This window comes from Hypomesus nipponensis, chromosome 27 (genome assembly GCF_054491055.1).
Source record: "Hypomesus nipponensis isolate SF chromosome 27, ASM5449105v1, whole genome shotgun sequence".
NCBI lineage: Eukaryota > Metazoa > Chordata > Actinopteri > Osmeriformes > Osmeridae > Hypomesus > Hypomesus nipponensis.
The window spans coordinates 10,420,901-10,446,758 of NC_140387.1; the positions used below are offsets into that span (position 1 = coordinate 10,420,901).

At 41.0% G+C, this 25,858-nt stretch overlaps 1 protein-coding gene across 5 annotated transcripts in view; it reads left to right on the plus strand.

The window, feature by feature from the left end:
• Positions 1-631: 631 nt before the first annotated feature.
• The window catches only part of sh2d4a (SH2 domain containing 4A), a 37,476-nt gene continuing 12,249 nt past the window's right edge, over positions 632-25,858 (plus strand). The window contains exons 1-7 of one of the 5 annotated variants that reach the window (XM_084693284.1): positions 632-995; positions 1,490-1,801; positions 2,273-2,432; positions 3,423-3,570; positions 13,611-13,743; positions 13,908-14,106; positions 23,338-23,468. In XM_084693284.1, the coding sequence (XP_084549410.1) occupies positions 1,627-1,801; positions 2,273-2,432; positions 3,423-3,570; positions 13,611-13,743; positions 13,908-14,106; positions 23,338-23,468 (946 nt within the window). In that variant the 5' untranslated portion in view covers positions 632-995; positions 1,490-1,626. Of the gene's footprint in view, positions 996-1,489; positions 1,802-2,009; positions 2,433-3,422; positions 3,571-13,610; positions 13,744-13,907; positions 14,107-23,337; positions 23,469-25,858 lie in introns of those variants that run through there. The other 4 variants (XM_084693285.1, XM_084693286.1, XM_084693287.1 and 1 more) reach the window with 4 other exon arrangements.

Here is a 25,858-nt window from a genome sequence, read left to right on the forward strand (position 1 = left end):
CTGTGTTTTATTTTATTTTTCACAACGACCCAACTTTTGGGGGGATTGGGGTTGTGTAATGATCAAGTTAAAGGGGAAACTTCTAGTTTAATAGAAGTAGTTCTGTTCAGTAGAATTCAGTAGAAATAGTTCCGAATACACATTTGGCCAATGACAGGCATTTAACGTTTAGCTCCACCCAACGTGAAAAACTCAAAATAACAAGTCAAAATACGTTTTTCCAAAAAAAAGTGATTCACAAACGTTATTCTTATAACTGATTGTTACGTTTTGATGTGATGAGGAATTAAACTCTCGTACACGGAACGTGTTTGAGTTACTAAAGTGACAAAACGATATTACGGCCCTATTTTGTCCGTGTCAACACGGTTTGCAAAATAGAAAAACCAATGGCCACCTGCTGGTGCACGGACTTGTGTGAATAGCCCATGGGCTAGACTATGCGTGCTTCGATTGATTTATTGATTAATTTAATTGTTTTGTCATGGTGCAGCCCCTCTCAACAAAGTGGGTCTGAGTACGTGAGTTTAATTCCTTATATGCGTGTTCCGTTATAATGATATAAGGAATTAAACTCACGTACACGGACCAAAGTGGACATTGTCAAGTTGACTATTGTCAAGATTTGGAAAAAGGTGAAACTGTTTTAGTTAGGAAAACTTTCTACAGTAGGCTAGTTGAGCCACTTTAAATTCAAAGCACGTCAAGAAACGCTGATATGCCGATCATAGTTTGGGAATAAAAGTTTTAGGCGTTAGGCAAGGAGGATACGCCTACATGGGAGTGACATATTTGTTGCCTTGGATGGGTTACGTAGACATCTTGTGGAAGTGGATGAGGTAAATAGTTTGTATTCCATACGGGGCGTCTTGCGAAACTTTGCGGAGTAATCTGTGAGTGGCTATCGAATTTCACCTGCAATTCTCTTGGATTGGACTCATTAGTAGGTCTATCGAAATTTACAATTCAGGAAATCGACAAAATAATTTAAGCAGGTGACTGTTGTTTTTAAATGATGCACACATTGACATTCCATACCCATGGACAATATAAACATGAGTAGGCTTTATTACAATTGACGTTCGAGAAGCTTTGATTTCCTGTTAAAAGAACATGCGACAAAAACTGAAGATGAATTTGACGTGGTTTTTGATTGGCATAGTTAGATACGCTGCAAAAAGTCTAAGTCAAGTAACTATAACTTACGTTTTCGAGAAAGGCTGTATGACCGATATATAAGCCTACTGAGATATTTAAATATAAAATACATAGCCTAACATAATTCGGCCTACCAGTTTGTCCAATTGCAGTGTAGCCAACTAATAGCCTACTTTAGAATGTGTATTGGTGATTTTCAATTGTTGATAATATAATAAATGTGATTGTTTCACACAGAGGTGTATTAAGATACAGTGGACACATGGCAGAGAGCTATCCTATTAGTTTATAGAAATGCTCCTCAAATTGACAACAGCCCCTTTGTTTTTAGGAAGTTCTAACCGAGTAAGCAAAACCATGGACCATCCAACATTGAACTGAGACATATTTCTTCAACTGTAATACCTCAAGCTGAGAAATTTCCCCAGCTTTAAGTTCACTGTGAAAACTGTAAAATATTTCTGAGAGATGCTGCAACAAATTTTGACTGACATGTTCATCGACCCTGATCTCCTGGCTGAGTTAAACGAAGAGCAGAAGCAAGTTTTGTTCATCAAGATGAGAGAGGAGCAAGTCCGCCGGTGGAAGGAGAGAGAAGCAATACTAGAAAAGGAAGAAAACAGAATGAAGAAACCTAAGACAGGTATCAATTGTTTAGTTCTTGATGTGTGTGTAAGTCTCAAGAATAGTATTTTCCAGATTTATTGGCTGAAAATGGGGAATGGGTGTAGCTCGGGGATAGAATTTAACTGCAGATCCAGAGTTCCCTGTATTCAGCCTTGGATACTGTCAGTTTAACAAATACATTTTTATTATTATTATTGTATGTCTGATTCAATTGATGATAAATACAACTCTCAAAGCTATAGCACACAGTATGGGCACATACTATGGTTCTTTATGTGGTATAACCAGACCTGCAGTAATTTTGTTTAAGTATTTGATAACTCACTGTATTGTGTATGGTAGAAGTACTTTGCTTTGGTAGTCTCTAATGGATGTGTGGGTGTGTGCTTGTTTATTTCTGGCTGTATATGTATTTTAGCATTCTTGTACGTGTTTGTGTATGCATGTTTGTTGTATATGTTTTCTTCTCACATCTTTTGTCCACCAGTCACACCCAAGAGTGTAACGTGGTTGACAGGAATGGACAGTGACGTGTGGGTATGGGTGATGGGGGAGCACCATGCCGACAAGCCCTACGTCCAGATTTGTAATGACGCCTTGGCCGAGAAGGCAGCCCAGCAGGCTCAGCGAGAGGCAGATGAGCTTAGGTAGGAAGTGATCTGTCATTACATCCTCATGAGATCACCACATTTGTATTACATACATTTATGTGGAGTTGGTTACCATACTTAGGACTTTGACATTAACTCTAAAGTTCAAATGTGTCACCTTTGTGACAAACCTTTCCACAATGTTCCCTCTAAACATGTTTAAAAACAGGTTATTTAGCTTGCTTCCTGGTGTGCTTTTGTTTATTACATGTTCAATACTCACAGGCTTTTGAAACGTGACAGACACATTATTTGCAATTTGCATGGTTCCCTTCATTGCTTAAATGCCTAAATGTCTATAGACCTATTTCTGCCTTGTCACACTCATATATGTTCTGTCACAGTATCTTACTCAAAATAACCTATATGGTAGGTTCTGCTTGGATTCTACGTCTGTCAGTCATCTGAAAAGGGCACAGTTAAATATTATCTAGACACAGTACCAGGAGATCTGGAATCCCAGTTAAACATTTCTTTACTTCGCCTATTGACTCAGCCACTCCTATAATGAAAGTTTAACTTTTCCCTGATTGTGCTATGCCTATGACCTATATTGCTTGGAGGTTAATAGTAATTTATTGGAAAATGGTAGAGCTTGCCTTTTTATTATAGTTAATAATGGTAGCTTTCACCCTGGTTTGGTTGCACCATACTGTGGTGTTCATGGCAGCTCTAAAAGAATAGTAAAATGTAGGAAAATATTACATTTATGTGTGCAAAACATAGCATAAACTCCAGTTGTTTGTTCTTCTTTGGTTCACTTTTTAAAATGTACATACACTATCTTCATGAAGGCCAGAATCATTCAGGGACTTCAAAGTGAGCCTGCAGGCTAGATTGTATTTTGTTTTAAAGCATTAACACGCCCTTGTATTTATTAACTTGTTGGTCCCCTTCGAGGTTCCTCTAAATTGATTTCACAGACACAGCTGGTGTTAACCTAAACATCCTTTGAAGTTGAAGTGTGTGTGTATGTGTGACTTCTAGATTGAAGAAGGAAGCAGAACTGGTGAAGAGGTTCTCTGGGATGTTGCCAGACCCTGAGCTGCTGTCTTGGAGGGAGGAGGAGCAACGGGAGCATGTCAGATGGGAAGCAGCAGCTCAGGAACAGACACAGCTGGAGGAAGAGCTCAAGGTACTGCACCACCGAACAAGTCATAGTCAAAGTTAACAGTCTATTGAACAGCACAATGTTGATCCCCAAACCCTGGGTCACATATACATTTTCAAAGTTGTAACCTGCTTCGATCTTTATTTACATTTATTCATTTAGCAGACGCTTTTATCCAATGTGACTTCCAAGAGAGAGCTTTACAAAAGAGCATAGGTCACTTATCATAACAACGAGATAGCCCTAAAACATTGCGGGAGCCAAAACATGAAGCATGCATTGTGATCAACCGAAATAAGTGCCAAAGGGAAGAACCATAAGAGCATGTAGTTAAACAAGTTACTATTAAACAACTTGAATCGCTATAAATGAATGAAGGAACGATCTACGAAACAAGATTAAACTCGAAGAAAATGCGGGAATTTGGTTAAACTGAAACAAGGCATGTGGTGTAGCTATAATTGTATGAAACGTATGATGAATATTTGCTAGCAACTTCGCCAAGCAAATACCAAGAAATAGGTTGCCGCAGTTTGTCTTTCGACTACACTTACAGAATCTGCAATGGGACTGAACTTGAATAGCTTCAGTGACTTTTTATTGTACAAAATTACTGTCAATCAAAAGGAGATGCAGTCTTTCGACAGACCCTCCAATCATCACGTGGAAGCCCAGCGTCCAGGCCAGCCCACTCCTCCATTCACCCCCAGAGACCCTGAGCGTCCATGGGTGGGACATCATCGCAGTTTCGAAGCACTGAAAAAAACTGTTCAAAACTGCCCCATTGAAGTCCATGGAAGCTGAGCTTCAACATGGAAATGGACTGTGGCGCTACGGGAATGAATGAGAAGGAAATCAGTCAGTCGACCTGTTAATATATGTAGCTGATTCTGAATGAACTTGTCTTCGATATGAATGTGTTCTAACGCATTTAAAATGTTAACACAATAGTAAATATTTGACCATGAATTTGTTTAAGAAATCGCCTCTGGCAGAGATGCAGATCGTGACAAGGCGACCCCAAAAAAATCTCTTGCGACCCACTTGAGGGTTGCGACCCAGTCTTTGGGAAACACTGAACTTTAGTCCCTCAATAAGAGTCATTGTGTTATTGAAGGAATCTAACAACAGGTCCAGCAAATCATTCCTAAGTATCGTTGTACTCCTGGAACAAGTGTGTCTTAAGCCTTTTCTTGAAGGCAGGAGACAGTCCTGCCTTCCAGCCAGTGTCTCTGATGGAGGTGGGGAGGTGATTCCACCATTGGGGCGTCAGACAGGAGAAGAGCTTGGGTTGGGAGTGGCCAATCTTGAGAAGTGGGACCACCAGACGGTTGTCAGAAGAAGACCGTAGGTGGCGGGTGGGGGTGTAAGGCTGATGGAGAGACTTGATGTAGTTGGGTGCAGTCCCTTTCACCGATCGAAAGGTCAGTGCCATGATGGGAAGCCAGTGGAGGGAGATGAGGAGTGGGGTGACATGGGAGCTGCTACGTTCTGAATCCTCTGGAGAGGGCGGGTTGCACATGCTGGGAGATCCGCGAGCAGCGAGTTGCAGTAGTCCAATTTGGAGAGGACAGGTGCTTGGACTAGCAGCTAGGTGGAATGCTCAGACAGATATCTCCCGATCTTCCGGATGTTGTAGAGGGTGAATCTACACAACCGGGAGATGTGGGCAGTAAGGGAGAGCTTGTCATCCATGGTAAGCCCCGAAGTTCTTGGCAGAGCATGAAGGGGTCACCATCGCAGATCCCAGGGTGATTAAGAGATTGCGGGAGATCGGATTATTTGAAAGTATAATGGAACTGATACGGGGTAGAAAAAAAAGCTAAACCAAAAACAATATCAGTGTGATTCTATTGATCGCCAAAACCTTGATGTGTTAACAACAGAAGCGCAGAGCCATTTTTCCCTACTTATAACGCCGTTATGAGTGTACAGACAGGGACATTGTTACTGACATGCAGAGTTTGGGAAGTTACTAAAAAAAAGTTATATATTACACATTACTAGTTACTTCTTTTTAAAGTAATGCTTCACTTTACTAGATTACTCACTGCTGAAAGTAACTAGTTACACTACTAGTTACATTACTTTTGGTTTACTCCATAACATCACCTGAGATGCACTATAAATTACTTGCCAAATAACAATATATGTACCATATATATGCCCAAATCAACTCAAATTCTTATTATAATGAGGACATACACAAGATCTCTCTTTTATGCTTTTTAATACAACAATGCTGACAGTTGTGAACATCAAATTGTCAAGCATAACAAGGCTACAGTACCATATACCCTAAGCATACAGAATTATGTGTTTGAGGCAGACATTTGACAGATCTGGTAATACATTTAAAAAAGCTGATTTCAGTGTCAACCTTTTGGAATATTAAGAACCTTATAACAGTAAACTCCACAATAAAGTGCTATTATTTACTCTGATCAAATGAATTCCTTAAAGAGACATGTGATTGTTATATGATATAATGTCAAATCCTGGATCCACTGAGCTGAAAATAAAATTCTGGTAACATCCATGTATTTCCTGCATTAGCAATTTAACTAGCATCATCAAAATAAATGTCTTTACAATACAACATCATAACTCAAAACACTCAAATATATATGCTCCAACAAGCCTGTTTAACTCTGATTTGGTAACCTGCTGTTGGAAGTCCAGTCGTGGCTGCTTGGCAGGTGTTGGCAACGGCAAACGTTAATCGGCATCTGTGTCACTCCGTTGATCTTTAGCTGGAGTTGGCATGTTGCCATTGAAGATGTTTCAAAAGATTAGAAGTTGTGTTTGCGGTGGTAGAGAGTTGTTTTTGGCCTGGGCACAATGTACATTGTACAGTTAAGTTTTGGCCCTTTTGCTAAAAAGAATTTTATTTATTTATTTTTCCTCCCGATATGCAAGTAACGCAAATAAGGTTTTATAAGTAACTGTAATGCGATTACTGAAGTTTTCAACAGTAACGCGTTACATTACTGCGTTACAGACAAATGTAATATTATTACAGTAATGCGTTACTCCCCAACACTGCTGACATGTATGATCGCTAGAGGGCACTTGTTTCACGGAGCAAAGGCACGGTCTTAAAATGAACATGCCTTCGTCAATCTGTCATTTATTTCCGTTCATTAGAGCGTTTGTTGTCTAGCCCTTTATCCAGTACTGACAAAACATGCAATGTTCTTCATTTATTGTCAGAACACGGTCCAAGTATTGCAAAAATGAGAGCGACATATAATTGTTTGCAAATTCTAGGCTATAGGGCTCACTTGATGTTAGCCTGTTGATGCTTAGCCTATTACATTTAACAACTTTCAGAATGACAAGACACAGTGGATAATATGTCAACTGGTTGAGAATGTGTATTTTGGTTTTATGTAGGCTATTGTATTACTGTAACATTGGGACTGTCCTAGTGCCAAAAACTGTCCTAGCTGACGTCACAATGCTGTTCTGATGCAAGGATGCGTCCGTCGCTGTGCCAACCTTAAAGGGGTCATTGATTTGAATTTACCTGTAAAACAGTTTTGAAAAATCCACCTTTTTGAATTCTGGTCTGTACCTTTGTCACGCCCTAAAATTTGCTGCGCTCTGCTCTGTGTACTTCCACAGAATTACAAAGAAGAGTGTTTTTCTAGTTTATTGAAAATTGATTATGGTGGTAAATGCAGTGCTCCAGACTGTACGGGCTGGACAAAAATGCTGACATTTTTCATCTCGAGTCTTCCTTAGGAACCAAACACTTGACGGGCTGTGATGTTTGTCTATGAGAAGATCCCTGTGGAGTTCGACCCTTAATTACACATTTGCTCAAACCATTTCACTGAGGACAGTTTTGAATGAATACCTTAGACAATTTAAAGAGGGATTTGCTGAAAAGAGGTGCTGTTCCAACCGTATGCTCATCACAAACGCAAGCTGTAAGTATGATTTTGTCGCTAACAGTTAGCCTATGAGCAATGCTAACGACTCCTGTATCTAGCATAGGTAGAATTCTAAATATGTTTCTATACAAATCAACATACATTACTTAGCAAATGACTCTAGCTAGACTAGCTGTAGTTGGCATTAGAAGGGAAGCCTCTGAAAAAATAGCCCAAACACGAATAGCAGTCTAGCCTATTGCTAACGCCTGTCTAGATTATCTTATTATTTGAAAGAACTGGACAAAGGCAGGTGTAGGGCTGTTTTGGCAGCCCCTTTGTCACTGGTCACGCAGACACTCGTCTGGGACCGTCGTTGATTTGCATGAATGCTTAAATGACACACCTTATAGACACACCTCTGCAGAGGTAATCTCAACAGTTGAAAAGGAAGGTGGACAGAGGAAGACTCTGAAATTATCATTTAAAGTTGTGTTGTTGTAAATCGTTCTAAACATCTTTTAATGTCATGTTTCATATGATTTGGTTTCTTATTTTATGTATTACATTTTTGTAATAATTGTAATACTGTAACATGTACATGTACAGGGTTTACAGAGTTTGTGCCTGTGTAGCCGGTGTGAATCGGTGAAACTCACTCCTCAGGTATGTAATGGGCCACCCGCGTCAACGAATAGCTAACTTTTCTTTGGCGTAGCTGGTAGTGGTGGCGCTTGGGAAGTCAGAGATGGCGTGTTCGACCCTCGGTAAAGGGTGGACACGGTCCGGAAAAGCCTGACGGAACTCGCAAGACCATGTCCGTTGCATACCCGTCACACCTGCAGCAGACCAACATGTGTTTAACATATTCCCTTGTCTTGCAAGAGCACCACTTGGTCTACGGCAGCCTTGATTAATGATCTAATTTGAATTTGTATGCATTAGACAACTTTTCAGTCATATGACTGGTGTCCCCATTTTTGTCAGGTTGGGTGTATATAGGAAGAGGTTTTACCAATCACTTTGAATTCTGTTTACAATACAGCTCCGGTGCGTAAGGCACCTAGTCTTCATTGTGAATACTTTTGTTAACCATTGCTCTGAAGGTATGTTTTGTATTTGATATTTCATTATCATTGTATTGATTATCTTACTATTTAGATAATAAACTAATATTGTTCATTTTTAAGTTACTTGTTCTCCTTGAAACGTATCTAAAAGCTATGACGGTGAAAACTTTGATCTAGTCTGGTTGATGCGGCTAACTAATTATAAACATAGTCTTTTGGAGTAGGTTTTAACTTAAGGCCTCTGAGTTACTTACAGTGGATCTCCACGCTCCGAAGGAATTTACCAGAGCCTCTGAGTAATCGATTACATTTCCTACTAGGTCTACTATGGTTAAATCCATAGTAGAGATAAACGACTGATTAGTCAACACGTATACTTTAGGGTCGGTGCTCTGATCAAGCAGACAATTTTTACCTACGTCAGTTTCATGTCATTAACTGTTTAGCGCTCAAGGTTACAGGTAATGCACATTTCTAAACTTGGATCAGATATTAACGAGTCAATTATCTCCCTGAGAATCTAACCAAAAGTGAATTGTGGTTTCCAAGCCAGGGACAAACACCAAGCGTCTCTGGCCTTACAATTCACCACCTACACATGTGCTAGATAGGCTACAGGATACGTTAGCATTGCTTATAACTGCTACTGACAAAATCATACCACAGCTTGCGGTTGTGATGAACATAAGGTCGGAACGCACCTCTTTTCAGCAACAGCTTCATAGTAAATCCTGCTTTACATTGTCCCAAGTTTTCAAAACCGTTGGTGAAATGGTTTGCGCAAATGTGTCGAGGATCGAACTGATCTTCTACGCTACGGTATAGACATCATGCCTGTCTAGTCAATGTGAGCTAGACTCTACCTCATCTGCTTTTATTAACGCTGATTTGCAAGGATTGCAAGAACAGCTAGATAGCAAAAACACCTAGACTGTAGGCATGTAAACTAGTTTAGCTTGCTAACGCAAGAGCATAGGTAGAATGTGTAATGATTTAGCCGAGTTTATTGGCCATGGGGCTAACGTTATTTCATGTTCCTGACTGTTTCATTCAAATAAATGACCCATGTTGTCATGTAAATCTACAATTAAAGATGCATGTTTGTCCAGATCTATTTTTCAGTAAGATAGCTAGAGCTAACTGAAGCTGAGTTGAATCACGATAGTTTGTTGGCTAAGATGTAGTGCTAACGTTACCCACCTAAGGTGATCCTGTTTGCTTCGACAACAAAAGTTGAAACAACTAACATAATCATTTCAAATGATATCTAGTCTGTTAAAAACATTGTTGTGTAGACACAATAGATTTATTGTGTGTTTTTATTTCAAGTCTCCACCTTAGTGTTTCAGTGAGTGCTGTTGGCCATGTTGCGTCTTTGCTCCACAACTTCACTCGTTGTAAACCAACCAATCAGCGTGCAGCTCATCTATATATTCATGAGCATACCATAAAAGGAGAAAACCTAGCATTTTTTTCCCCGGGAAAATTTCACTGGATATATCAGGGGGCATAGAACAGCACCCGGGCCATTTTCAGACCAACCAATGTTACATTCCCTATTAGGAGACCTCAAGGAACAATGTGCAATACCCTAAAAACCCAGTCAATCACCCCTTAAATTCCTAAGATAGCTACGCGTGCTAGCAGGAAACTGTCCTGGTTGCTATAATGGTTGCTAGGTAGGACGTGAGAGGCAGTTAGAACCGAAACTGTACTGTACTGTAGCTAGTGGTACATGCCAGTGGAGCGAGTGGTACATAACAGTGGCTAGTGGTATGTGCCAGTGCAGCTAGTGGTACACAAACAGTTTAACTTATTTTTTTAAATAAAAGTTTATAGCCTGTTCTCCTATTCTAAAATGGCCGCGGGGCACGATAGTAAACAAAAGCTGCAAGACACCCAATGCAACTGCCATGAGACACTTGCGTTCCACTATCAATAGAACAGTAACTGTCATGTATCAGTGGAGGCGCTGACACATACCACTAGCTACTGTCATGTACCAACGGAGGCACTGGTATGTTCCACTAGCTACTGGCACGTACCACTAGCTCCACTGGCACATACCACTAGGTGCCAGTAGAGGCACTGGCACGTACCACTAGCTACTGTCTGTCACGTGCCAGTGGAGGCAGTGGCATGTACCACTAGCTACTGTCACGTACCACTCGCTCCACTATCACATACCACGCTACAGTACAGTTTCAGTTCTAACCGCTACTGTAGGACGTTTTGTATTTAGGCTTTTGTAAACCAATTTAGCCTAGTCTACGATTTGAATTTTTTACTTGAAAGTTGACACAACTACATGACAAACACTATATTTAAGGGTACTTGACTTGAGACCAAATCTGCCAATTCACTACTTGATTAGGAGGGGAGATGGGATCGTACTTTGTACAGACAAACACAGCCTACATATTAAACTTTACATCTAGTACCACCATGCTAGCATAAAGTAGACTACGGAAAAACCGGCTGATCGTAAACTGGTTGTTTATTATATTGAGTGGCTTCTTCAACACCTTATCTTTTGTAATATGCAAGAAAATGAAAACAACCATAAAAAAATATTTAAAAGATTGTCCGGCTTCCAGCGGACAATACAGAATGCCAACAAGAGCCCCCTTTGACTGGACCATGTCACATATTTAGGAAAAGTCAAGAAAGCAGGGTCCTGGAATTTGATCGAGTGCAAAGATACATATAGATTTTGTTTTCTCTTCAATGGGTCAACATGACCCCTCTGTGCATCTCGTGTTAAGGGTGCCACTGACAGCGAATCGAGACGAAATTCACAAGCTAAATTCTGCTTCCCATTAATTTTCAATGGACGTCATGTGACAAGCCCCACAAGGCAGTATGGGATAGCTGGCAATCCAAGCCAAGCAAACAGGCAGCATAGCAAGAAGAGTGAACCCTTTTGCGTTTATTACGGCATTTGTGGACGAGCAACAGCAGTATGCTGCCAGTCCAACCTAAACTAGCTAGCAAAACACAGCTAGCACAACAAGGAAGCATATGCAAATCCCGGCTCCACAGCGAGGACCAAATAGGCGGACCTGCGCAAGTTTGGATGCTGTCAACGCCGTAAGGGTTAATGTACAGTATAGTTATTGTTGTGAAATAAGTATTTCACCAGAACAATGGTTTGTTCAAAAAATATGACTTCTAAGTGTTCTGATACCACTTTATGGTTTGTTATATGATTTGTTATTAACGGTCATTATAACAGCCCAAGCTATTGTCGTGTTGCCCCAAGCTCTGGTACGACGCGCTAGGTGGCTATGGTTTTACTTGTAGCTCGTCTTGGGTTCAATGAGTCCAAAAGCCGGCTAAAGATATCGTACTGTATTCCAGGGATTTGGTACAAACAAAACATCCATAAAACACGAGTAAACTGCTCCAAATTCCGCCATAAGCCCCCTTCCGGGGTCAACACCTGGCACTACCTGTCTCCCCCCAGCCTATATAGCCGAGCCAAACAGCGCCACCCAGTGTACAGCCTTAACCATACCCCACAATACCATTACATATTTGGCTCTTACAGTCATAATTAGAGACTGATTAGCCATACATACCAGGGGTCTCATTTATTAAACTGCGTAGGATTCTTACTAAAAGTGTACGTACAACCAAAAACCAAAAATGGCATACGCCCCAATAAATCCGATTCATAAAACCATGTGTACGCATACTTGTAAGCAATGTTCCCTTTATAAATCACAGACTACCCACAAGTGTGCCTACGTGAATCAGCATTTTACCCCACCCTGAACACGCCCATTTTCAACCATAAATGGTCAATGCAAAGCACCTCATGAATGCTAATCCAGTATATTAATGACCCTGGCATGCCATTTTTCTTTACGGTGAATCATGGCGACTGGTGGGGAAAAAAAACTAAAAAGCGCAACTTCTCAGACACTGTTAGGCTATTGGTGGAGGCCCGAAAACCACATTATTTGGTGGACGGTGGATCACCAATAAATAAAAAAACTGTGCAAGTGGCATCAACTGTGCCAGTGATACCCCGAGTCAACATACAATTTGAAAACAAAAGCGATTTGTTATGAACAGTATTAACCCGTTAATTAGTAGCGTCACGTATATGTGATCGTTTGAAAGCGGGCCCCACAGAGTACCGTCACACATATGTGATTCTGAACATTCCAACCGACTATTTTCCGATAGACAAAAACTAAATGACAAACGCTATAGTATGGCTTCAAAATGTACAATTAGGAGGCTAACAAGTAACACTAGCAGGTAGTAGCATTGCTACGAGTATTATGCTAGGTTGCTAGGTAACGGAAGCCAACTAAAGCTAGCTAGCTTTCGTTTTGAAAAAATATCTATTTTTTTTTAGAATATTATCTAAAGGTAGGATATGTGATGTTATCCTGTATTCCATGCAGTCGGGGCATCTGATGGTGAGACAGTGCTGAATTTTGATTTAAAATTTGAATTGTACAGGGTGTTTATGGAACAATTATCACTCAGTACAAGCGCAAATAACACTGCTGGATGTAATCTTCATGATAATGATGAAATGGAGTGAAAAAAAAGTGTGTGAGGAAAACAAAATATATAAATATTACGAGTAATCGTTCTTCCCACATTTACTTTCTGCAGTGTGACTACAATATGGTCATCTGTGTTGCCAATTCCCACTGTCAAAATGTGCGTAGGCCTACGCATGGGTCAGAGTTTTCGTGGAGGACTGCACATTCTCCTGTCAAGTTTGTTTGTTATAAATCACAACCTTTGCGTGGGAAGTTGCATACACACATTTTCAGCCCCGTTTTGCTGTTGTGTTTATAAATGAGACCCCAGCTGTTTTTGTTACATACAAAATAGCATTTAGTCTACCTTTGACATGCTTTGGAATTTTTTACAGAGAAGTTATTTAAACAAGGAAGTTGATGCCTCAGACAATCCAACAATGCACCTGCATGAGGAATATAATATAAATAGTAATTGTGGGCAATGTCAAGTAGTTGTTCCCTAAATGGAAAGTGTTTTCAATTTTTTCTGTGGGCCACACGTCTCTCATTTTAAAGATATGTTCTCACACACGTGGAGATATTAAGGTGTATTTTTCTTTGTCTTACAGAAAAGAGAGTCAGAAGAGAGGAGGATGGCTGAGGAGGAGGTGAAAAGGTTGGAGGAGAAGCGGAAGCAGCAGATCTACATGGACCTGAGGAAAGTGAAGGAAGAGAGGGATGACACGGACTGGCAGGAGACATGTGAGAAAACGTTCAAATAAGAACCCTCTCTGGGTTATCCAAGAAAGGTTTCATTTAATAAGTAAACCTTTGTAAACATGGTTGTTTGGTAGTTGTTGGTAGTTAAATGTGTAGTTTTAGGTTTTTAAACAGGGTTCTAAATACAGTATTTGGGTGTTTTATAGTGCGGAAGTCCAAAGCAGCAGACCTCCGTCGGCGATCCATTGCCAAGCAGACCCGTGATGATCATCGTAGGAGATCGGTGAAGGCTCTAGAGCAAGGTCGAGTAGCTGCAACTGCCAAGGCCTTTGGAGGGGAGAAGCTGGCCCTTCTGCCTAGACCCAAACCCAGGAACCTCACTCTTACTAGTGATACCCTTAATTTGTAAGTAATATTATAAAATTCTGCTGTTGGATTCTAAGACTTAAAATCGGAATAAAATATCAATCTATATCGGAGTCAGCATGATAATACAATAACTGTGGAAGGAAAGTATCCCGGTACTTATCTGAACCAAATCCCCCAACACTAGACTATTAGTCTAGGTCTATTAATGTTTCTGCTGTGTTGTTAAGTACTACATTGTATTAATTTGAGGGGATGAAAAATTGCTCTTTTTATGGTTTTGGTTATTCATTCATTTATTATAATCTAGGTTGATCAAGTCAAGTAATATTAATTCTAGTGTACATAGAACTGTACAATAATACAAATCCAATATCAAACAATAACATATTTTACATAACACACAAGGAAACTCACTCTAACCTTAATAATAAGAAAAGCTAGAAACACAATAAGTGGCTTTGCTGCTTGGCCCCCGATAAGAAAAGGTAGAAACACAATAGGTGGCTTCACAGTTTAGATCCTTGGCCCCCGTATATTAGAGAGAACAGGGTGTGCCTTGCCATAGAGAGTCACACCCAATAATGCACATATAAACCTGAAAAACAGGTTTAGGTCATCTAAAGCAGTGGTTCCCAACCCTGGTCCTCAGGGCACCCCTGTCCTGCATGTTTTAGATGTTTCCCTGCTCTAACACACCTGATTGAAATGAATGGGTTGTTATCCAGCTCTGCAGAAGCCTGCTTATGACCATTCATTTGAATCAAACAGGGAAACATCTAAAACATGCAGGACAGGCGTGCCCTGAGGACCAGGGTTAGGAACCACTGACCTAAAGTACAGAGACACGCAAAAAAAAATTCAAGACAGGTAGAATGCCGTTTTAAGTTATCTGATAAGACAAGCTTTCCATACTTAATTTTAGGAAAATGTGAATAACTTGAAAAAGGGATGTGCTTCAACAGCTGGCAATTTTGTGTTGCTATGCTATGCTAATTTAAAGCAGACGGGATCTCGGTCTACCGTTCTGTTGTCCCTTTTGTTTTCGGCCATATTAGTGCACGCCCATGTCTCCCCTATCCTACTCAAAGTTATTCTTATTCCAATAATCAAGAAACAAAATCTTAATCCTTCTATTAAGAATAATTATCGTCCCATTTCTATTTCTAGCCCCATTTTTTTATTGTTTGAATCACTTTTGCTCAACCACCAGGAGAAGCACTTGTCTTCTCCAGCGAATCAATTTGGTTTTAAAAAACATGGTATAGACGTGCATTTTTGCTCTAAAGGAGATCATATCGTACTTTAAAAGACGAGGCACTAACATCTTCGTCTGTTTCCTTGATGCCTCTAAGGCGTTCGATAAGGTTAACCACTATGCACTGTTTCAGAAATAGATTGACAGAAACATACCTGTCTACTTAGTACATACCATTGTATATTGGTTTTATAGGTTATCCTTCAGGGTGCGCTGGGGGACTACCGTTTCGGCAGCTTTAGCCCCGGTAACGGTGTCCCCAAGGGGAGTCTACTGTCTCCACTACTGTTCAATACGTATGTTTCGAACCTTACTGGGAAGCCAAACGCCGCCAATGCTGGCTGCTTTATTTGGAATGTACCCGTTAATCATTTATTGTATGCTGATGATATTTGCCTGATATGTCCGTCTGTAAAGGCTCTGCAGAAACGGATTCATATTTGTGAGGCCTTTGGTGCTGAAAACGACATGACTTTTTGTGATAAAAAGACAAACTGCATGTATTTTCCGTCACCAATGTTGCTTGCCCAGAACGCCACCCTCAGTGAAGCTTTACGGCCCACCTATGTCCTTTCTGTGACCTATCTCGGTTTTCAAAAAACACTAGATCTCTCTGACGATAGCTCTATTCGCGCGCAAACTCGCCAGTTGTATACAAAAGCTAACACTGTAACCCGAACATTTGGCAAATGCTCGACTGAGGCGAAGCGAATCCTGTTTATGGCACACTGCTCTGCCCAGCTATGGTGCAACCATAGCGCTGGTGCGCTGCAGAGACTAAGAGTTGCCTATCACAACGCTTTTAAGATGATCATGTCACGACCAAGGTCTAGCAGCAACAGCTGGCTCTTTGCGCAGCTGCGTGTTGACACCTTGGACGCCAGGAGGTCGAAAGCTGACGCATTCTTTTGTGGCCCGCCTCCTGGCATCTGGGAATGACATGGTTAGGCTCCTGTTAACCTCAGACGCTTTGTCCAGGAGCCAGTTCTGGAGAACCTACTGCTACACTGTACATAGGCCATGTGTTGTTTTTAATTAAGGATTTTTTAATTAAGGAGATTCATGTCTCTTGTATGTAATGTATTTGTGTATGGGCCATTGCGCCTGAAATAAACATTAAATAAAATAATGCAGGGTATGGGCAGCAATGTTATCCCCATTTATTATTAGGGGCCAAGCAGCAAAGCTGCAAAGCCATCTATTGTGTTACTACCTTATTGTGTGTGTTTGCTGTAATTTATTCCAGTCAACATACGCGCTTCTAGTTTCGAGCATGCCAACTTTATTGTACTGCGCATGCGCCAAACATACAGCACTACGGGTAATGCATTAGTACAGAACAGACTGTAGCCACAGGAGTAATTAAAACTCAATACATTACATCTCCCTTCGTAACAAAATAAGAAACGTACACAGGAGAAACTTCGAAATATCGTCAGCAGTTTAAATGTCCTGGCTTCATGTTAAATAATATCAACATCCATTCTAGAGTTCAGTGGCTTTATGAAAATAAATAAACACATAAGAACTAGTGCTGTCAAACGATTAAAATATTTAATCGCGATTAATCGCATTAATGTCATAGTTAACTCGCGATTAATCACAATTAATCGCAGATTTTTATCTATTCTAAATGTCCCTGATTTCTTTTTGTCCCAATCTTTTTTCAAATTTTAATGCTCTTATCAACATAGAAAAGTGGTTCGGATTGCTTTGTGCAAATATTTTTTTTATTGAAAACAACATTGCAATCGCCTGGCTTTGACGAGGGGGCAGAGAATTCGCATCAGCTGTGTGCTTGGCCATCAAGTGGTATTTCAGACTGGACGTGCTTCGATGATAGCTCAGTTTACAATGACAAAACACACAGATCACTGGTCTTGTCAATAGAACCATTTGGCAACTTTTTAAAAGCAAACTTTCCATTCAGAATCTTATTGGCATCCATTTCGGCATCTCGCGCTCGTCATCCACTCAAAACGTAACGTTAGCCTACTACTAGAGAATGTCTAATATCCGTAAACGGGCTCTGCTACTACTCTTTAGCCAGCTCGCAAGATCCGGTGTGGTGTTGTAGTTTTTCTAACGTCGGTAGTTGTTGCAACAGCATGTGAAAAAAACTACAAAGTTTGCTAGGCCAAAAAGAGCGTTAATCGCGCGATAAAATAATTGACGCCGTTAATAACGCGTTAAACTGACAGCACTAATAAGAACATTAAAATACTGTGACTTTAGTCACACTAACTTGGAAGGAGAGGTTACTAGCACTTCACTTCAAAAGGTGTCTGTACCACACTTTGGCCCTCAATAAGTCAGTCTGTCGGGCGGCTTGACAACTCTGCCTCGCCTAGTGATGTACTGTTCACCTTGCTGGGCCTAAGCATGGTTCAAGGTTTTCCTGGGAAGTGAGTGAGGCTCTTCAGAAGGGGTGGGAGACAGTGGTTGCTATTCAGCTGACTGCTCCGGTGGCCCTGTCTGCTTTGGTGGCTCAGTCCACAATTCATCACGTATCCAATGGCGTGGACGGTTGGCAACTGGAGTATTTGCACGAAGATGTTGACTGTTGCGGCAGTACTCGTTGTTTCCGCTGTCCACAACATATTTAAAAATATATATATTTGACCTTTATTTAACCAGGAAGGTCCCATTGAGATAAAAAAAAGTATTCGGAATATCACTTCTTTAGACAGAATTTCCAATTTCACCACCCATTTGTCAACATGGGGTCAACCATGGGAGGCTGCCTCAGATTAATATTCAGAATTTCTTCATATGGAGAATCTTAATTTGCCTCAATATTTACAGCGCTTACCGCTCGCTTGTGACACACTGCCACCCAATGGTTTGGTTTGTGGCAGTAGGAACAAACAGAGCCTTTTGCTGGGCACTTGCCTTGGTTCCACTTGTGCTGTGGGTCTTTTCCACACTTTGTGCAGTTTTTTGTTGAACTGACGGATGCTTTTCTTGTAAAGTTTCCTTTGTTGTGCATTTTGTTACTGGGTAGGAAGTTCTCAGTTTTCAGACTGCTGAGGTATTTCTATGGCTTTGTTTAACATGAGGTCGTCGCCTCTTTCGAGCAGCCGCTCTTGGACTCGTTTCTCTCTCACTCCCGCAATGATGGCGTCACCGAGCATTTCGTCGGGGTCAGTGTACTCACAGTTCATCAGAATTAGTCTCAAATTCTTCAGGAAGTTATCGAAACTTTCAGTTGGCCCTTGTTTTCTTTGTTTGGAATGGTGCCATCATTTAGTTTTTTTCTGGGTCTGATATAATTGGCAAATGTATCCAATACAGATCTTATTTTTCTCCTTCTCCCCAGGCTAGTGTCTTGTACTTCTCTGCCCTGTTCTCCGATCCACGTACCTAGCTAGCCTGCCTGTTGCTTAGCCGCGTGACTTCGGAATCTTTCAAACTCTTGATACAAATCCCAATCAATCCTAATCGATCTTGGGATATTCAAACAACTTCTGACACCATGTCAGGGCTGCCTACTTTTCCAAAAACCTTGGTGTGAGATTTGGTAGCACCCCACCCTCCGGACGAGCTTTCTCAAACATCACTCCCCCCAAAGGCAACTTTACCCGGCTTTTTGCAGTCAACGTTGCTTCACTCGGTTAACCTGCGGTCGTCCGTTAATGTTGACAATGTTAGCTTGGCTACTTGTTTGGCGTTGCCTTTTCAGCGTGAAATATACAAGGTGTGGCGTGAGAGCGTGAGAAATGGTTGAAATTCATGTCACACGGCAAAACCGTGAGAGTTGGCAGCTCTGCCATGTAGTGATGTGTCGTTCGTGAACGATTCGTTCATTTTGAACGAATCCTTACAAGGAATCGGGATTAACGAGTTCTCTCAAAGAGTGATTCGTTCATTTTCTCGTGGCCGTGCATCGGGACTGTTGCATAGGCTCCCAGAAATTATTCGTTCATTTCCCGACTCGGTCTTCGGGTACGAGTCTTTGGATAATTTTTCACGTGACCTGCATAGGCTCTGTACTGGTAGCTAGAGGAAACAAACAATACGTTCATTTCCCGACTCGGTCTTTCTACGAGTCTTTGGATCCTTTTTTCACGTGACCCGCATTGTATTTTTTAGTAGAGGAAACAGTTTCCTCATTCTCTTTTGCATGGCCGCTGTTTTAGTAGGACGTGAATGATATTCGCTCAAGTCATCATACTGACTGGTTTTGTTATTTTCACTTCACATTTACACTTACAGTTTAGTGCAGTGTAATTGTTTTTCATGATAATTAAATGCTAGTGTGATAATAAATGACCAAATCATACAAACTGTCATGATACATTATTTTAATGCAGGAATATAGTATATATTGAAATAGTATCTACTGGTGCACATGTCATGCACTAACCTACATGAGAATATGATACGTGTTTGCAGTGGACGTATAGCCCCCCCCTCCGCCGTTGAAATGAACGAATGACTCGAAAAAAGATTCATTCATTTTACTGAACGAGATTCAAAGAACCGAATCAGTAAAATGATCCTAACTTCCCATCACTACTGCCATGTAATGTATTCCAGTCAACGTACGCACTGCTAGCTCCGGGCATGCCAACTTTATTGTACTGCGCATGCGTCACACATACAGCACTACAGGTAATGCATTAGTACAGAACAGACTGTAGCCACAGGAGTAAATCAAACTCGATAGACCTTTCACACAACTTCCGGTTATTGTGTGAAAGCTCAATGCCAGAGAATGTCTTCTATGGGGAGAACTGCCACTCTCGGGAAACTTCCAGCTTCTGAACTGGTTGTAGTTCAACTCTAGATCCATATGAGCACGCTAACGGGCGAGTGCAGAATGAATGGAGGTCTATGGAGCTATACCCCTCAAAATCCACTTTTCTCAGGATATAATTTTTTTTCTAGTGATTTGAATGTTGAATTCAAAGAGGGAGGCAAAAACAAATACACACTGCTGGGTCTTAGACTTTTTAAAAGTCGCCTTTTTGTTCTAGAAAGCATTTTAAAATGTAAATGACGTTATACACATTGTACGGCCAGAGATGCTGCTTTACGGCAAACTGTCACTTCCCTTTTTCTCTCGAGGCATCGACAACACAGCTGACAGGTTAGGCTCTCCTATCAATACACTTGCTAGAAAGAGTTTTGGTTTGCTAATGTTGTTGCTGATGTTGCTAATGCTCTGACATTCTGGTTCCGCTCTGGATGCCATCAAGCGGGATCTCTGGTCGTCCTTCACTAACGAATCAGCATTCATTAACAGAATGCTAGCGTGTTATGTGCAACAACGACTCACTGACTCACCGTCTTAATGAAAGACGAGTCTTAAGTCATTTTGCTACTTGCATAGCTAACAACTGCTGACAAAAAATAAAGCCCATGGTGGTGTTATTGCAGAAAACATGGCTGGCTACATCCGCAGATATAGGATATATTTCTCAGTTTTTATTAACTATAACTAGTTAGCTTCCGGGAGGTACTACACAGCTGGCTAGCTAGCTGGAAGAACTTTAAATCGACTAGGCTAGTTACAGAATAAAAAGGCCACAGACACAGGCCAGGTGATGATATCTCATACGTAGCTTGATATGAGTAGGTAGCCTAGGTCCTGAAAGCATTTGCAAAGCACAAAAACTTTGTTGCACTGAAATGTGAAGTTAGACCGTTGAACAGTTTCTCTCCCGTTTTCAGCGCAGGTTTTGTATATGCCGGGTAAAAACCCAACCCAATCACCTATCTATGTCAAAGCGACCTATCTCCTTCAGATTACAGACGGTTGCATTCTGTTACTCAGCTGGTACGATGCAAAGACAAAGTAATTAACACATAAAACACTTAAGAGACTGCAGGGAAATAGGGCTGGGCGATATGGGCAAAAAATTAACACTATAGATATTAATATTTCCATTCTATTCACCTTATTGCGCCCCGCCCACTTTTTTCATCTTTTTGCACTTCCGTTATATTTGCACTTCCGCTTTATCGGGGATATCGTTCAATTCAATGGAGAACTGTTGAGAAGTCCCACTGCTAAAATATCAAATCATTTGGTGGATTTGTGCAAGATGTGCTATGTTCGTGTGCTACAACAAGTCAACACGTACACCCTTTCACTGGATGGCTTGAAAACGACTTTCTGTTGATATAATTCGTTTGCCGGTCAGATCGCTGCCCTACACTCTGCTGCGATATGCAGGCATCACATTAGCCAAAAACACAATATATTCTAACGATTTCACTGCAGGGCATATGCATTTGCTATACTTTGTTTGAAAGCTTAGGTCCTCTAGGATTCACTCGTGTGATACATTTTACAGTCAGTACATGTATTTGAGACTTCCCCTCAAAACAGACCAGCTAGCACTGTGAGCAGTAGAACGTTAGCTAGCCTCTTGTTTATCTACTTGAGGCTGTAGTTTTTACATCAGGTCTCTGCTATTAGCCATAAACTGCAAATTTATGAGTGACAAATTGTGCTGTAATAATAAATAGTAACAACTTTTTCATCGAGGGGCTTTGGTACAAGCGATATGCAACGTGTTAAAACTTACAAAATATGTATCTTCCCTCCTATCTAATGGCAATTGTAAAGACGCATGAAATAATTTGATTGCTGCGTTGTTTCAAAAGCTTTATATTAAACTTAGATGCACTGCAGCAATTGTTTTGCTCACTGCCATGCCCATACATTGGGTTATAATCATGTATCTATTTCATGAATTGAGAACACTAAAACATACTAAAATATAGTTACTTTACACCCTTTATTGATACGAGCAGACAAAAGGAAACTTCGGTGTTTTTTTTAATTCAGCGCCTTCAGCCAGGGACGCAGATCCTCAACTTTGGTTGGAGGTCGATGCAAATTATGTCGGCCCACAACACTCGGACCTCTTTTTTCCATGGTCAAAACAATGATCATACAGGGTCTGATTCCGTCTTCTCCACCTGTTATGGTAGCCACAAACTGCAGTGGACAATGGGCATCTCTATTAGCCATAAATGAGTACCAGAGCATGTTTAAGACACTGTCTTTTAGCACCGTTATAAAGTGGAAAGTATCTAAACCGGAAATGAGAATACGCGGATGGCCGCGCCTATTGTGACTTCCGGAATAAGATCAATAACGATAATTAAGATAATAGACCACAGATCCATAGTAGTAGCAAAATAAGTCTCTTCTTCAACTTTTTCCCTACACTCGGCATAAAGTTTAGGCAGAACGGTGTGAGAGAAATGTTTGCGGCCAGGGAGCACATACCTGGGGTCAAGTAACTTAAGCTTTTTAAAAACGTGCTTTTAACAATACCTTGGCGCAAACTCACACTTTCTGCATGTTCTAACGAGTAATTTTGCTTCAGGTGGTAAAAAAGGTTTGTCGTATTACCAGACTTGGTAGCCACCTGTTTGTTTACTACACAATTTGCACTGAACATTGCTCTGCTCTTTGTCGGATTTCAAAAAGCCAAACAAATAACTGAGTAAATAAATAAATGAGCAACAACAAATGTATGTTGTATGCTTTTTTATTGGTGCAATCTTCATCAATAATGAGTATGCATACTTATTTAAAATATACATAAATATCAGTTGTAAAATGTAAGTACACTCCAAATGCTCAAAATATTTGGATGTCTGATATTAGTTTAAACAATGGTTTTAAACAAAAGGAGTGTTGCTGTGTTCAGTATGTTGTGGCTTGTGATGATGCAGTGAATCGGGTCATTGTTATTATGTCCCCGTTCATCCCGGAATCAAACTTCATAAGATTGTTATCATCATGTCATTACATACATAATCAATTTACATCAGTTATCACAGCGTCAGTGTTATGTCCTTGGCCTGGAATGGATTCAATGTACATCAACCCGCACACTTGTGATGGGTCTGTCTCGTTAATTCGGGGTGCAAGCAGATATCTAGGGATTCGCAGTCTGACGCCCAAGCCCAAGCTTTAGAACTTAAATGCAGGAATGCTCTTTACCGCCTGACCCACTTTTCTGTCTTTGTCTTTGTGGTGTCGACAGGAAGAAGGGTGTGCCACGCACTCTTTCCACCTCCGGTAAAGAGCACATCATCCAATGGTTCCAGGAGGAGCAGATACCTCTTCGAGCAGGTTTTGAAAAGGATCAGAGTCGTATAGCTCCTTGGTTCCATGGTAAAGCAAACAGCTTGAATTTAGTTAGTAAATCTTCAGTGACATAGTTTCTGAAATGTTTGTGTGGAGATAATCATCCATTAGAATTGTTTCCATTTGGGATGACATTTGAGTGGGAAGGTCAATTTTATCTAATTTTAACATTACAGTGCCAATTTGTCTAAGGCACACATTTTGGGTGATTTGCTGTCCACACGCATTTACTGAATGTCTATGAAAGTAAATTATTTTGTCCATACACACTATTAGGCAGGGATGTAGACATACATTGTTAACATTCGGGGCTTAGTCCAAACCTAACATAGGACCTTGACTAGGCTTATTTGACCCAGCTCGGAACATCAATGTAGAATGCTCAAAAAGGTTTGCTTTAATTTGAGCTTTATGTAATATAAACATTACGTTCAATGACATGCTATATAGACAGTGAATTTATTTTGACACACTGTTGTAGCATGTTACAGAAACTCACATAACACACAGTTTGTTTTGTCGAGATATAATAATTATATTCGGGGCTACACTCAAAAGGTTCAGGGCTACAGCCCCGGCAGAAATGGCTGGCAAAGCCCCTGCTATCTAAATCCAAGACAGACACTGATGGCAGCCTCAGCCAGTCGGTGCACTCTGTTTTGTCTCAATCTTCAACACCTCTCTGGAGGCCAAGTGCCAGACATTTTCAAGTGCTCCACAATCATCACTGTGCCCAAAAAGCTAAGGTCAACTGGACTTAATGATTACAGACCTGTCGCCCTGACTTCTGTGGTAATGAAGTCTTACAAGCGTCTGGTGCTGGCACACCTCAAATCCATCACGGACCCTCTCCTGGACCCCCTGCAGTTTGCCTACAGAGCCAACAGATCTGTAGACGATGCAGTAAACATGGCCCTCAACTTCACCCTTCAGCACCTGGACCCAGACTTTGTTCTTTCCCCTTCTCCCTCTATCCCAAAAGGTGCAACTCCAGTCATCAGTCCGTCAAACTCTTGAAGTTTGCAGATGACACCATCCTCATTGGGCTCATCTCTGGCGGGGATGATTCTGACTAGAGGTGGGAAGCTGACAACCTGGTGACCTGGTGCAGCCAGAACTACTTGGAACTAAACGCTCTCAAGACAGAAGAGATGGTTGTGGACTTCCGGAAGAATCCAGCCCCACTAAGCACCATCACCCTGTGTGACTCCCCAGTCAACACTGTGGAGTCCTTTCGCTTCCTGGGCACTATTCTCTCCCAGGACCTCATGTGGGAACTGAACATCAGCTCCGTCACCAAGAAAGCACAACAGAGGATGTACTTCCTGCGTCAGCTGAAGAAATTCAACCGGCCTTAGACAATGATGGTGCACTTCAACACAGCCATCCTAGAGTCCATCCTCACCTCCTCCATCACCATCGGGTACACTGATGCCACTGCCGAGGACAAGAGCAGCGTATCATCTGCACTGCTGAGGTGATCGGTTGCTCCCTGAGGCAAGTGAGAAAGATTGTGGCCGACTCCTCCCACCCTGGACACGCACTGTTCAGCCACTCCCCTCCGGCAGTCAAAAGTTAAACGTTAAAAAATATAATCCTCATTAAGCTACTGTTTGGTATGTACAGTATGGTAGCTAGCATAGCCATTTCTAGCTCGGCTTCACAACATTGCATTATGTATAAAGTAATGTTATACATAAATGTTAATAAAGTATCAGATATACATGACACAACACACCAGTAACCAATTGACATTGTGTTAATATACCAAAAATGTCCGTGAATCGAGATGGAGCTGCTGTCTGTCCCGCCGGAAACCATTAGAACAGGGGCCTGTTCCATAAAGGCCGCTCAAAAAAGCTAGACTTATAGTCCTAAACCAGACTTGAATAAGTTTAGTTAGTCAAGCGGGGCTAAAGCGGTTCCATAAAGGCCAATTTCAGCTCAAGCAGTCCTACTAATTCAAGTCAGATTTAAGTAGTCAAGCTAACTCCTATTCTTAAGCAGCCCGAGAGGTAAAACATGGATCATACAATCCACCACAACAAAAGCAATGCACACGGACACGTGACTTCATCCAGAAAGAATGTTTCCTTTAAATCGTGTACAATGACAGCTCCCTCATCCACCACTTCAATCACAATAAAATGACATGCCATGATTGACGTCGTGAACGATGGGCTACGTAGGCCAAGAACGTTTTTAGACCTTTACTTCGTTGATTAAAAAACACCATCTAAACTCATCTAAATTGGCTTTTTTGACATTGTTTTATATAAATAGTCTACTACTAATCAATACATCCAGTAGCCTAACTTTTAACAGGGTTTTTGTGTCGGGGAAATAGAGGGCAGATTTAAGCTTTTAAAAGCTGATATCAAACTTGCGTCTCTGAACTGTTGTATTGTGGGTTAAGC